We start from the raw sequence: 15,147 nt of genomic DNA, 5'->3' as shown, positions 1-15,147 counted from the left end.
TGGGCCGTGGGTGGACGTGCTTTTTGTTCCATTACACTACAGCACATAATGAGATATGTCAGAATAAACCCGTGTTTGTTATTGTAATGTACAGCTTATGTTGTCAGAGAATGACAGCATAACATAACATAACCGCAGGGGGCTTAATTCATGTGGATGAGTCACTGTTTGTCATCACTGTACTGGGGGGGGGGGGGTAGTAAATCCTATGTTTATAAAGTGAGCTGTATGTAGAATCATTTGATCATCATGTGTTTATTGTAGTGAAAAAAGTGCCATTGGGGGGGAAAAGGCTTAAAATTCTAAACCTCTCATCCCCCCCCCCCCACCCCCTCTCTCTCTCTCTTAGATGGGAAATGACTCCGAAGGATATCCGTTCACGTCCACAATCTCCAAAGAGAATGACTTTCTCATGGGGACTGTCTACATCATCTTTAGTGAGTCTTTTCCCCAATTTTGTGTTTTTCTCTGTACTGACTTTATGTGCTCAAATGCATCACTTCCGTTTCTCTGCAACCTTTTTATACTGAACCATGCCGTGTGGTCCAGCCGCCATGTTTAGCTTATTGAAGGTGGTTTAAGTGATGTATTTTGTCAAAGCGACACTATGTAACCTTTTAAATGATTTTATTTGTCTAATCTGTATCTAATATCTAATATCTATATCTATATCTATATCTATATCTATATCTAATATATATATATAATATTTATCTAATCTGTATGTACTGTATGTATAATTTACGCAATTGGGGTGGTTGTATTTTGTCTACCTGCTCTTCTCTTGAGACATTTAGATTGTGTCAAAGGTCATGTCACACCTAGACACAGGATCTGACAAGAATTGTGACCTGATGGTCAAGATTAAATTTATCCCCTGAGCAAGCAGGCAGGCTCTTAGCTCAATGGTGAGTCTGAAAAGGCAGGTTTTGCGGGAGAATTTGAACAGAGAGTTTCAAAGGGAGGGGGCTGCAACTGAGAAGGCCCTGTCACCCCAGGTCCGCTCCTTAGTTTTGGGGATGTCCAGGAGGTTGGAATCACCACCAGACCTGAGGGAGCGGGAGGGGGCATGCCCACTAGCAGTGGTGGAAAGTAGCCTAACTAATTACAAATCTGAGGAATCTTTGCTTACTCCACTAGACAGCTTTGCAATGAGATAATTAGCAGTGTCAGAGGCACGTGAGTGCCCATTGGTTAATACAGCCGTAATAACATGGACATGCCATTAGGCACTCAATCAACAGCTGATGTGTGTGACAGCCAGAGGAATACACAAGCAAAAGCTAAGCACCAAATATCAGCATAAGGAAAATAACACTTTTTATTATAGATCATAGAAAACAATAATAAACAATAAACAAAGTAGAAAACTAAAAAACTAAAGAAAACACACCTCATTCAGGCCAGGAGGGGTGAGAGCGTCTAAGGAATCAAAAGGTTTCCCGTTGATTCAATTTCCTTAGGCGATCACCACATCTTGGAAAAGGTTTGATGTGTTCTATGCCTGTAATTCTCAAGAGTGTGTCATTGCTGTTATGGCATTGGCTGAAGTGTCTAGCAATAGGATAATTTATATTATTAATGCAAATAGCATATTTGTGTTCAGCCAATATATCCCTGAGGCGGCGCTTTGTCCTTCCAATATAAAATATGTTATAAGGACAGGTACATGTCAAACGATATATGACGTGAGACGTATTGCAATTGATAAAGTCCTTAATCTTATAGGTTTTCTGTGTTTTAAAATCTATAAATGACTTAGTCTGTGAGACACTGGAGCAGTGGGGGCAACACATGCACTTGAACATACCAATTGGTTTGTTAAGCCAGGTCTGCTTTTTAACAGATGGAAGGTAGCTGTGCATGAGTTTATCCCTCAGGGTGGGGGCTCTTCTAAAAGAGAAAATAGGCGTCTTAGGGAATCTGGTGGTCATGTCAGTGGCTTTCTGACTAAAATCACTGTCGGAAAGCCACTGACATGACCACCAGATTTAAAGAGAGAGGCTATAAACCGGTAAATTTAGCCTGGGCGTGCAACAAGGCACTTAGTCTTAACAGATCTGACTTGCTACTAAAAACAAATGGAAGCCCGCTACTCAGAACCGCCCCTTTTTTGTCACGCAATACAGCAACACATCCAGCGCACATTCAGCGCATTATAAAAAATAACTGGTCGATTGTGGAGAGTGACTCCTCCCTGAGAGGTTTATTCCCTAAGCCGCCTATTTTCTCTTTTAGAAGAGCCCCCACCCTGAGGGATAAACTCATGCACAGCTACCTTCCATCTGTTAAAAAGAAGACCTGGCTTAACAAACCAATTGGTATGTTCAAGTGCATGTGTTGCCCCCACTGCTCCAGTGTCTCACAGACTAAATCATTTATAGATTTTAAAACACAGAAAACCTATAAGATTAAGGACTTTATCAATTGCAATACTACTCATGTCATATATCGTTTGACATGTACCTGTCCTAACATCTTTTATATTGGAAGGACAAAGCGCCGCCTCAGGGATAGATTGGCTGAACACAAATAATATTGCATTAATAATATAAATTATCCTATTGCTAGACACTTCAGCCAATGTCATAACAGCAATGACACACTCTTGAGAATTACAGGCATAGAACACATCAAACCTTTTCCAAGAGGTGGTGATCACCTAAGGAAATTGAATCAACGGGAAACCTTTTGGATTCATTCCTTAGACGCTCTCACCCCTCCTGGCCTGAATGAGGATATTGATTTTATGTGTTTTCTTTAGTGTTTTCGTTTTCTACTTTGTTTATTGTTTATTATTACTTGCGCAAGCAGAGCGCGCAAGTAATAGTTTTCGTCCAGGGCAATGTTTTATGCGTATGCGCCATGCCAGCGTATGACGTAATGACTACTTGTGCTTGATAATGATATGGCAGTGGTGTCAGATTACATACATGTATACATTGGGGCATTACCTTTAATCCTCCCGACACTAAAACATATCGTCATTACGTCACCATCGAAAACCAATTACACCCTGGCATTGGGTCCTTTAATCCACATCTTTATTACGTCATCATTGAGAGCTAGTTATACCAGTTATACCCTGACGTCATATGCTGCTACGATACATATATATACACATCAAACGGGGCACAAAGTAACCACAGTATACCGCTAATCAACTTACAAATTACATATACATATACATAGAGGCATTTCCTTTAATCCACCCGACACTGATCGACATATACGTCACCATCGAAAGCCGCCACTCATGCGTATGAGTAATGACTACTGTGCTTGATATGGCAGTGGTGTCAGATTACATACATACAGAGGCATTTCCTTTAATCCACCCGACACTGATCGACATATAGTACTTGCGCTCTCTGCTTGCGCACTAGTAGGCCATTTATGAACTACTTGTGTGCAACAAGCAAGTAGGCACTCGACAGAGTGCGGTTCTAGTTCTATTGTTTTCTATGATCTATAATAAAAAGTGTTCATTTCTTTATGCTGAATATTTGGTGCTTAGCTTTTGCTTGTGTATTCCTCTGGCTGTCACACACATGTGTGGCGTCAGCTGTTGATTGAGTGCCTAATGGCATGTCCATGTTATTACGGCTGTATTAACGTGCCTCTGACACTGCTAATTATCTCATTGCAAATCTGTGTTTCCTGTTGCTATATAATGAGTACCGTATGTTTGGTGTTGTCCTTCATTCTTGCCCTGATGAAGACTTTGTAGGTCGAAACATGTCGGCAGTTGCCTTTTTAATTAAATAAAGGCGTTCCTCATTTTTTAACTTTGTGTGCCCGGATCTTTCTCTTTGTCTCCACCAGGCCGAAGGCATGGGGAGAGAGTATGTTTTGCACTCCGTCCGTGTGTCCGTCCGTCCGTCCGTCCTTCCTTCCGTCCGTCTGTGTACAGCTAATCTCCGGCACCGTTAACCCGGTCGATGCCAAACTTTGCACACACACTCCCTGGATGCCAACGATGAACCTCTGCCCCACATTTTCCAGAACGGCCTGTTATAGCGCCACCATGAGGCAGCTTTTCACATTTTTTACCTAAAACTGCACAGATCTGCGTGAAACGTTGCATGCACACTCCCTAGAGGCCAAGGACAAACCTTTGACCTGCATTTTCCGCATCTGCCTTTTATAGCGCCACCAGGAGGCCGACTTTTGTAAAACACATTTTTTGATATTACTCCTCCAGATTCTGTCCAAAAATCTCACAAATCGTTACACAGTATCTCTATGGTCATGTGCTCAAGTCGGATCTGTCTGATATTTCATATTCCATCCTAATTGGCTATAATTGGCTTTCACAGTTTGCAAGATTGCCCCGTTTTGAACAATAGCCTCAAATCATGAACGCAGCATGCAATTTACGTGAAATCTTTCACACATTTTCTTACTAGGCTGAGGAATATATCCCACCCTTTTCACATTGGCCTGTTATAGCGCCACCAACAGGTTGATTTTTGCAAAACACATTTTTGGACAAAATGCCTCAAATCATCCAATTGCCATCAAAGGCGTATGAAGAAATGGCAATCGGTACACATGATCTCTGTAGTCATGTGATCAAGACGAGTCTGTTGGATTTCTCAGATTGTACACTGATTGGCTAAGATTGCCTTCCAAAGTTTTCAGGAGTGGCCCGTTTTGTACAAAATGCTGCACATGTCTTGCTCATCCAGAATTCTATCCTCAGAGATGCTATGAGTGATCTGGCTCTGCATTTCCTCAACAAAATGAAGCAAATTGTTGCAAAAACAAATACAAAAAAACATCCTCCTAAACATTTTGCCAAACATCACACACACTCCTATCCTCCTGGTGGAGACCTGTGCCCGGAAGGGCACTTTTTCTAGTTTTTTCTCTTTTTATCCATGGTTAAAATGGAGTTTGAAGTTACAATGGGTTTGTATAGACTAATTTCCAGACAATGTCACACTGATAAGAACATGTATGCGCGTGCAAGTTGGGGGCAAAAGAAACCGATCGCTCATTAGATGCAAAAAGTGGTCACATCACTGACCTAAATAAAAATGCATCCCATCAAACCTTCAGATGCTGTTTTCCTCCCAATGTGGAAAAAGAAGGTTTAGGGTGGATGTTTACTGTAATCTCTCGCTCTTGAAATATATACCTTGGTTTATGTTGTGTCAACTTGTGTGTAAACAATATTTGTGATTCTCAAAGCATTTGTCCCCCAAACCCCACCTTCAGTGACAGATGATCATGGCTGCTTGATCATGCAGGTGTATCCCCTCAAACCTAATTATGCAACGCCGTGCGAAGGTGTTGCGCGCAGAAAACGGCCAAGAACAGCAGACCTCCAAGCTCACAGCGGCCGCATCCACAACACGATGTGAGCTTGTATGTCAGCTGTCTCTCGGTGTGCAATATTGTTGGCGGGGTGAAGTATATATATATCTGTCTCACTAGTAGGGGTGTAACGATATACAGTAGTAACTATATCGAAAAAACGATTTTAATTTCAAGAATTGAAGTATATCGAAATGAAAACGGCAACATTGACTATGTATCGTATCGTTTCCCTCGTGGGTCTGATCGAGGGTAGCTACTGGGGCGTAAGTCGGGACTTGATCACCCCGGCTGGGTCACCCGAGTGAGGGGTATGATGTTCGCGAGACCCGAAACCCTGATGACCTTGGATACATCACTGAGGATACGTCCCAGTTGCATCCAAGCGATGCATTGCTGCATACTTTTACTCTTTACTCAATAAAAAATAAAAGTGAGTATACTTCTTCCACCACTGTGTGCTAGCGCAGGGGTTCTCAACCCGTGGGTCGTGACCCCTAGGGGGGGTCGCCAAATATGATTTGGGGGTCCCCAAATTTGCGAGACATGGCCAAAGTATTGGTCCCCAGCCAAAAAGGTTGAGAACCCCTGTGCTAGCGAGCCTGTGAATTGTTGACAAGTCCTACTGACGGCAATATGGGACCCTTTGATGTTTGGAAACAGCTGTCTGTGTGACTGCTTTCATGTGTGCCAGGTGTGTTGTCTCTGGTGGGGAACGGTGTCCTGCTGTTTGTGGCCTATAGAAAGAAGTCCTCCCTGAAGCCAGCCGAGTACTTTGTAGTCAACCTGTCCATCAGTGACCTGGGCATGACCATCACCCTCTTCCCACTGGCCATACCGTCAGCCTACGCTCACAAGTAAGTTGTTCTCCTCTCTTACCTATACTCTCCTCCTTTCCAATGCCTTCTCCTCTCCACCTTTCCAATTACCTCTCTTCTCCTCTTGTATACAGTTGCAACTATCCATTGACTCAAGCAAAAAAAAGGGAAAATAAATGTTGAATTGATAGTTTGTCATATACAGTACAACGCTGTCAATAGAAAAACATGCATTGACTGGACCTGTAGACGTCTCAGGGACTGAGGGGAATAACTAAAAAAAAAATTCCATCCGGTGGATTATTTTCCATGTTGGCCAAAAAGTGTACAGTATGTTAGACGTGAGGTGGGAGGCTCAGAGTGTTCCCACTAGGCTTTCAACTCCATTTTTTTAACTAAAGACGAGAGGGTGCGCATACACAAGTCCCATAGTGAACACTATGGGACTTTCGATCCCTTTAACAGTTAAAGGATCTTCTAACGCTATGGACCAGAGCTAATTCACACAGACAAGGCGACAACCATGCAAGGCACCAACCTGCTCATTAGGAGCAGTCGGGGGTTATGTGTCTAGCTCAAGGACACTTTTGTCAAGGACACTTTTGTCGTATTCACACCAGGATGCTTTACTGAGATTAAAACAAATCCTGCTGCGTATTGTCGGAAAAAGCGCTTTGTTTGGCAGGTGTGCAGAGGCTCATTCGAAGTCTGATGCAGATCAAACAATCGTATTCTAGTTCGCTTCGCTTCAAAGCGCACCTGACTTCGATTCACTGTAGGTGTGAATACAACCGCATCAAACAAAGGAAATGAAACGTGAGGAGCATGAGTAAACACAGTTGGAGATGGAGAGGGCATATTTTACGCAAAAGTAAAAATGCAAGAATGATGCAACCTCTCATGTCTCCACCCATTCGCATCAAGTCTACCAAAGTAGAGGTGAGAATGCGACCTTAGACAGGTCATGGCTACTCAACTTAAGATGGCTCAGGGGCCACTCACCAAGATTCCAAAAGTCCAAGGGCCGCAAGCTAATAATGTCAGTATTATTACGAACTCAGTGACCGATTACTATGTAACCCAGGCAGAACTGTCTGTCTGTCTGTCTGTCTGTCACGACACGACCCGCCCGCCACCAGAGGGCGCAGCTGTATCTCACACACACACACACACACACACACACACACACACACACACACACACACACACACACACACACACACACACACACACACACACACACACACACACACACACACACACACACACACACACACACACACACACACACACACACACACACACTAGAAAACTTAAAAAAAAAAAAAAAAAACTTAAAAAAAAAAACTCGTTTTGAAACCTCTTAAACATATATTTTGTAACAAACTACACGACTAGTCTAATAATTAAGGAAACAGCCACATTTCCATCTGTAAGACTAACAAAAATAAATTGTGATAAATGATTATGTTACAAAAGGAGTCTTCATTCACAAAATGTGAAGAGAACATATAATGAACAGATTATCACATGGGTGAATAATCAAGCCATCAGGCCACGTATTTTTATTGGTATGACCATGACGGGCCACAGATACATTAGGGCCGCGGGTTGAGTAACACTGCACTAGGGGAAGATCGGGATCGAACCGAGCGGTCCATCTACCTACTGAGACCCAAAATGAAACACATTTTACACCATGCACTTAGACCCTCTATTCTTAGTAAAACACACCTGAGTTAGGATGCTTTTTCCGTCTGGTGTCTTCAATGTGTTTCAGGCCAAGGACCCCTTAGCTATAAGAGAGAGACGAAGCAGGGACGCCCACTATGTTACCAATGTTAACTCTGTTACTTCAGACATTTATCCACTTAAACCCTCAATACGTTGTAAACTTGACCTTTGGCTCGGTACTTGGTCTGCTTTTTTATCCCTCTACACCAAGCCTCTTTGCCAGCCGATCTACAAGTATATCAGCTATTTTCATCTAATGACCACCCCAGAATAGAGATGCAAGGGTTCGAGTGGTTAATATGTGACATGGGTGTTGAGGACACTGACCCTCACAGATCAGTGGCTCTAAAGGGAGGTAACACAGCATCCACGTCCCTGTGGGAAGATGGACATATTGATACGAACATACTTTTTTCTGAACCCACTGAACCCACGCGTGCATTTGTGTCTATCTGTCTCTCTCACTCTCTCGCTGATTGTCTGTATGCTTGATGAGTTTCAGTCAGAGTTCACAGCCCAGGGTCGTGGGATGCTTACATGTGGGGTGGGTGGGTTGTGGGAGGGTGTGTGTGTGTGGGGGGGGGAGGGTCTTGTACTATCAGGAGGAGAAGGTACAATGCCTTTTTGTAAATTCTCAGAGTTACAAATGGATAAAGTAACATTGAGAATGTTACTGTGGATTCATTCTCTCTCTCTCTCTCTCTCTCTCTCTCTCTCTCTCTCTCTCTAGGTGGTTGTTTAACCAGACAGTGTGTCTTGGGTATGCATTCTGTGGCGTTCTGTTTGGCCTGTGCAGTCTGACCAACCTGACTGTTCTGTCCTCTGTCTGCTGGCTCAAGGTCTGCTGCCCCAACTATGGTAAGACGCACGCGCGCACGCGCACACGCACACGCACACGCACACACACACACACACACACACACACACACACACACACACCTCTGCAGAGATTTAGACATGACGATATTGATGCCCAAATTATAAATTAAATTCTGTGTCTTTGAGAAAGGTTCTTAAAAACATCAACTAACTTATAAATCCATGCAGAGGTGATCTTATTGTGTGCAGCAAGTATCTGTTCTCTTTAAACCAAGACCAACCCCTATATGAGCCTCCCAAGTCCCACCAGGCATGCAGGAAAGGAAAACAAATAGCCTAAAGCCACTTCCCAATAGGAAGGGATGCAGCCACATGGAACCGTCTGTGAAGCATTGCATTAGACACCCTCTGCTGAACCGACACCATCCATAGGGTTACTAATTAGCAGGAATTTAAAAAAAAACAAAACAAAAAACAATTATCGCACAATTTTTTCTTCACCCAGTGTCAATTCTCTAATGTAATCCTGGGCACTACACTTCCTCATCCAACCTGGGGAGAGCAACGGACTGACTTCATGCTTCCTTCAATGCATGAGGAGGAGTCCGCTTCTTTTCACCTGGCAATGACATTTGTGATGATTTGATTGCCCCCCCTGGCCAATCAAATCATCATAGATGTAATTCCGGCCAATCGCTTTTGGCGTCTTCACTTTTCTGCCCTCACTTGTTATCCTAAATATGTACTTTGCTCAGCCAATCAAATCATCATGTTTGTGTTCACACAAACAGAAGCTGGACATAGGAGGGGCTAGCGTCCCTCAAAATAAAGGAAAGAAGTACAAATTTGACAGGGCAACGTCCACTTGTAGTTGAGTAATATTTAACCAGGAGTATCTCTTTTCTGTCGGGTGGAACTGGAAACCCATCAAAAGTAGCAGATCTACAAGCTCAAAATGCTTGTGGATGCGCTGCTTTTGATGCTTTCGTGTGACGCTGTAGTCACTACAGCGTTTGTTCTTAATTCACGCCCTACACACTATACAGTTTAGTGTGTAGGGCATTAATTAAGAACAAAGAATTATAACATAAAGAATATGGAGATAAGAGGTTTCTGCCCGACAGCAACGATCTATACTTTGACTGTCAAGAGTTGAATATTAATGTCCACTACAGTGTTTGTGTAAAGAATGCTTTACAGGCCACAGAGGAGTTTGTCCCATGCAGAGAATTCCAGACCCTAACCATGTGAACCCTACAGTATATACATACAGTAGTTGACTAATGACTGGGGTCCCCCAGGGCTCTATAGTAGGTCTGCTACTACATAGCTTACAACACGTCATGTTGCCACACACACGAGTTACACGTTGAAGTCTATGGGAATTCGGAGAAAACGCGGGGGGTGGACAGATACATAATAATACACAAGACGCATGTTGGAGCTGGTAGCACCGCTCACAAAAAGTAACCACCGCCATTACACCACCAATATGTCCATCTATGGAGATTGCTGATCTTTATCATCAGTATATGCCCATATGGGCATTCCCCCTTTTGTTCCCAGATATGGAGCTGACTGATTTGTTCCTCTCAAGCCAAAATTAATATAAGATTGCACAAAATCATAACTTTGACAAGCACACATAATCATAGCATCGACAAGCTCGCAACACGTTTGAGAGCTTATATAGATTGGCTATTTTCGCACGAGAGAAGAATAGCTATATGGCTTAAGTGCGCTTGTCAGATGTAAGGAAGATAAGGCTATATGCTAGGTAAAACATGGCAGTGTGTTCACAGAGCAGGCTTTAGAAGAGAAGGTCACTTTGTGGGATGGAGGAAGCGAAGAGGAGGAGGAGGAGGATCGCTCCATTCATGGAACTTCACTTGATATTCAAGCAGCACTTAATTTAGCGCTACGAGCACCAAGGGTACCCGGTTACAGGTGGAGAGAAGGTGTATTCTGTCATGATAAAGTTCCATTAGGAGTATCGCTCCTCTCATGGACTGCACTTTATATTGCTGCTGTCGTCGGGCAGAAAGACCTTGTTGTAACTCCACATGCAGCTAACCACTTAAAGCCCCAGCATCCATATTGTGGGGAAAGCGTTTGCTGAAAATAGCAGATGGTCAGTAGCTCACATGTGAGCCATTGGCGGCTCAGCAAATGCGTCGTAATGTCATGCTGACATTACGACGTCAAAGGCCTGCCAAATAGATGCCTTATCAGACGACGTCACACTGATAAGTTCTAACTGCACTCACGTGTAAAAATGCACCATCAAACTTTCAGATGTTGTTTTTCTCCCAGTGTGGAGGAAGAATTATTAGGATTATTATTGTGATCTCTCGCCCTTGAAATATATAATCCTTGGTTTCTGTTGTGTGTCAACAATAGCAATTCAAAGCAGTTGTCCAAAACCACACCTCCAGTCGCTGTCATAAGAACAGGAGGAGCACTCATTATCACGCCAGCAGAGCCTGTTTGTGCACGCGCAGCTGCAGCCCATCAAGTATAATTTATGCTCCGTCCCGTGAAGGTGTCACGCACACAAGAGCACGGCCTCTAAGCTCAGGCTTCTAAGCTCACAACGGTCTCATCCACAACGCGATGTGAGCTTGTATATCAGCTGTTCTGTGTGCGCAATACTGTTGCACAATGAAGTATAAATGTCTCCTCACTAGCCAACACACAAGAGGAGGTTGAATGGACTGAAACCAGCGCTCACCAAAACAACAGGTTTGGAGATCTGTTGGGAATAGATTACATGAAACAGTCACCTCAATATTTGTAAACAACTAATTGGTCTATACATTATTGTCGGACGACATTCAAATTTCAAGTGCCCTTATTTCAGTGGTGTGGGAGCATCCTCAAGGTGTAGTATTAGTGGAGGTCAGAGGTCTCCGAGGTGAGTGATTGAGTCATGATGAAGCTGCATTATGGCAGGCTCAGTACCACTTCACAGTTCACACACACAGCCATTACTGAGGTTCAACAGATACAAGGTCACAGGGATGAAAAAGCATGGATTCAAGGACTCCATGTTATAAGAAAATGACGGGCGAAAGCTCTTATATTTCCTTACTGTTGATGTGACACTGTTAAATCGCCTGTGCTCCGCGGGCATTATCAGTTAATTAAAATATCAATTTGATCGTGCATATGCATGCTGATATCGGTTGAAGGGCAGCAGCATGCAGCAGCGGGGGCAAGTCATTATTCCAGATTAGGATTACTTTCGGTTTTAGATGAAAATTTGTGAAATTTCTCTTGTGCGCGCAGCCACACATACACACACACACACACACACACACGACCACGTACACACACAAACCTTCTCTGCATCTCTCTCCCAAGGGCACTACCGGGTCAGAATTGCGAGTCAGAACGGGTGAGCTGGTGTCATGTCCGTGCTGTCCTACACGTAGTAAACAGATTAATTTAGGCAGGGAGATAATAGTATCTCCCAAATGACCCCTTTACTGGAATTGAAACCGAAGCTATGCGACGGAGGAGGAATGAAAAGATGCAGGAAAGATGAATCAATCACCTATCTAATATGATCTGCATAATTATTCATAGGAATTCAGGGTTTTGATTCTGACAAGCCTATGGTTTGGTTTATAAACAGGGTGAGTGTGTGTGTGTGTGTGTGAGGTCCCCCAGCGTTCTGTCCTAAGCCTCATACTTTCCCCCCCAAATTGCTGACCTAAAAGCTTGTAGATTGGCTAGTATTCCATAACCTCAGATCCTTTGTCTATTTCTGGGGTTCTCAACCCGTGGGTCGCGACCCCTCGGGGGGGTCGCCAAATTATTTTGGGGGGTCCCCAAATTATTTTCAAAACAAATATCTGGTTTATTCTTTCATGATATATTTTCTCTATTATTAAGGTTATTTTTGCAGTCAGTTTGTATTGGGGGTGGGGAGGGGGTGCGGGGCGGGGGTCGCGAGACATGGCCAAAGCATTTCCGAGGGTCCCCCAAAAACGTTGAGAACCCCTGGTCTATTTTATAATTCTGTGTAAAACGCAAAGTGGATCGGGGGAGAAGACCAGCTTGACGTGCTGTGTGATCATTAGGCTGACCTTGGATCAGATTACTGCGGCGCAAATTAAGGTGGGGGAGTGTGCGTGCATGCCAGGATGCCAGCTGAGTTTCAGTGACTTGGGAGAGCGTATCAAACTGTAGGTGTAATGGTGTATTATACACACTGTGGCACGCGCAATCATGGATTCCTTCTTCATCCAGATGATAACATGCAATTTAATCATGTAATTGTCTCTAAATTGCAGGCTTAGCTGCTACATTCCATTATTAAGTAGTCTAGTGACTAGACTCGAGTCTAGAACATGGCATACTGGTAGAAAATCATATTTCTTTTTAATCAACTGCAATTAAGTATAAATAGTGTAATTTGCACGCAAGTTCAGCACATGTCACCGTAAAGTGCCCAGAATATATGCCCTGCAGAGCAGTTGAGATCACCCAATTTACAGCTTACTGTACACCACTTTACACTGTCCAGTTGTGGTCAAGTTACAAAAGAGCAAAGTAGCCTATGACATCATGATCATTTCAATTTAAGTCAAAACGCCTATAGATAGTGCAGTGCGATTGAAATGTTTGTGGCTGTAAGAGTCAAGCTGTTCTTTGGAACATCTAGATTTGGTTTTAACTGAAAAATCTTAATAATAAAGTGAAATTTGATATCATGAAACCTTTGACACGTAGATTCATGTGGATGAGTCTGTGAATAGCATCATTGTCAGTATAAATTGCCCTTTGAAGAGCCCTCTAGATACTCCTCTAGCATCATAGGAGACATTGGCTTAAAAGCCCATTTATAATGGTCCCAAATGACCTGTCTAACAAGTTCGTTTGGACTGATTTTATTTATGGTCCTTGGTATGGTATGTATGTGCGTGTATGTTTGTCTATGGTTCATGAGTCTGGAATAAAAACATTAATTCAAGTGGTTAATGTAGGTTTTGTATTAAGAATCTAAATCTAGAAAGTAACTATAATGTTTTCAAATAACTGTAGCAGAGGAAAAAAACAGTACAATATTTGCCTCTGAGATATAGTGGAGTACTACAAAGTATTGAAAAACCTCCAAAAAGTTACATTCCACTACTGCACCTTAGCATGCACGTGTGTGTGTATGTGTGCGTTGTGTGTGTATGTGTGCGTGCATGCATGCGTGCAGCGTGCCTTTGTATATTGCAACCCCCTCGTAGACTAACAGTAATGGGTTTAATCAATCTCTTTCTTTCTGCTCAGCCCCCATTGATGCAACTTACACCATTCCATGTACTGTATACAGTGTGTCTCTCTCACACACACACAAGTTACAACACACACACACACACAAGTTACAACACACACACACACACACACACACACACACACACACACACACAAGTTACAACACACACACACACACACACACACACACACACACACACACACACACACACACACACACACACACACACACACACACACACACACACACACACACACACAAGTTACAACACACACAGGGCCAATTATTCTCGGCACACACTTTACAATCGCAACTATTAGGGGATTCATTAATTTCATGCCAACGGTTCCATGTGGGCCGTGAATCAGAATACCAATTTAACAGACGAATAATTTAACACATTTCATGAACCGCAATGCAGGTTTTTATTCAAGGTTAATAAACTGCTGCGTAATTTAGCTCATTAAACCATCATTACTTTGTTTTTAATTTGTATAAAAGTGGTAATTTATCAGAACCAGGCCTTACCAAAGTTCTAAGTAATTTGCAGTGGTTTAAACTAAGAACTTTTACTTATTATTAAGTATTGTATGTAAAATGTTGAGGTACTTTTATTATTCAATTTTGTTTTACATATCTAAGAGGCAAATATTGTACTTTTTATTATTTATTAGATAGATGTATTATTTATTTATTTTATTCCACATTGTAGTTACTATAGTAACTAGTTACTTTGCAGATTTAAATTACTAATACAAAGAAGAAGAAGAAGAACGAAAAAACATTCCATGGATGCACATTGGACGTGCACCTTGGACGTATCCTCAGTGATGTATAGGTTATTGGAGTTTATGTCTTATTCGAGACTGCTTCATTTTCCCATTAAACCATCATTAAAATGTTTATTTATTTTTTACTTTACTATATCGTCTTTGTTGTGTTGAAACCTCATTATGTCCAAAACTGTTACTTTTCAGAATTCAAATTCAAGTTTAAAAAGTAGCGTTTCGAGCTTGCTTGCATATCTGCTACTTTTGACAAAAAAAGACAGCGGAGAAACTTATTTTGTTCCTTTGGATTTGATTCTGGGGGCACCACCATTGTCCACGTGTAGAGACCAGATGTCGGGCCGTTCACTTTCCACTCCTCCAGTGGTACGCCTTTGTTTACAGTCCTACTAAC

The 15,147-nt window shown here is 42.5% G+C and overlaps 1 protein-coding gene across 1 annotated transcript in view; it reads left to right on the top strand.

The window, feature by feature from the left end:
- Window positions 1–349: 349 nt before the first annotated feature.
- The window catches only part of opn7b (opsin 7, group member b), a gene marked incomplete at both ends in the record, with an annotated part of 29,063 nt that continues 14,265 nt past the window's right edge, over window positions 350–15,147 (top strand). The window contains 3 exons of the mRNA XM_079522072.1: window positions 350–437; window positions 6,017–6,179; window positions 8,605–8,732. Of these exons, the coding sequence (XP_079378198.1) occupies window positions 350–437; window positions 6,017–6,179; window positions 8,605–8,732 (379 nt within the window). The remainder of the gene's footprint in view (window positions 438–6,016; window positions 6,180–8,604; window positions 8,733–15,147) is intronic.

The sequence above is a fragment of the Electrona antarctica genome, assembly GCF_951216825.1.
Source record: "Electrona antarctica genome assembly, chromosome: 2".
NCBI lineage: Eukaryota > Metazoa > Chordata > Actinopteri > Myctophiformes > Myctophidae > Electrona > Electrona antarctica.
This window is presented reverse-complemented; position numbering and strand designations above follow the sequence as displayed.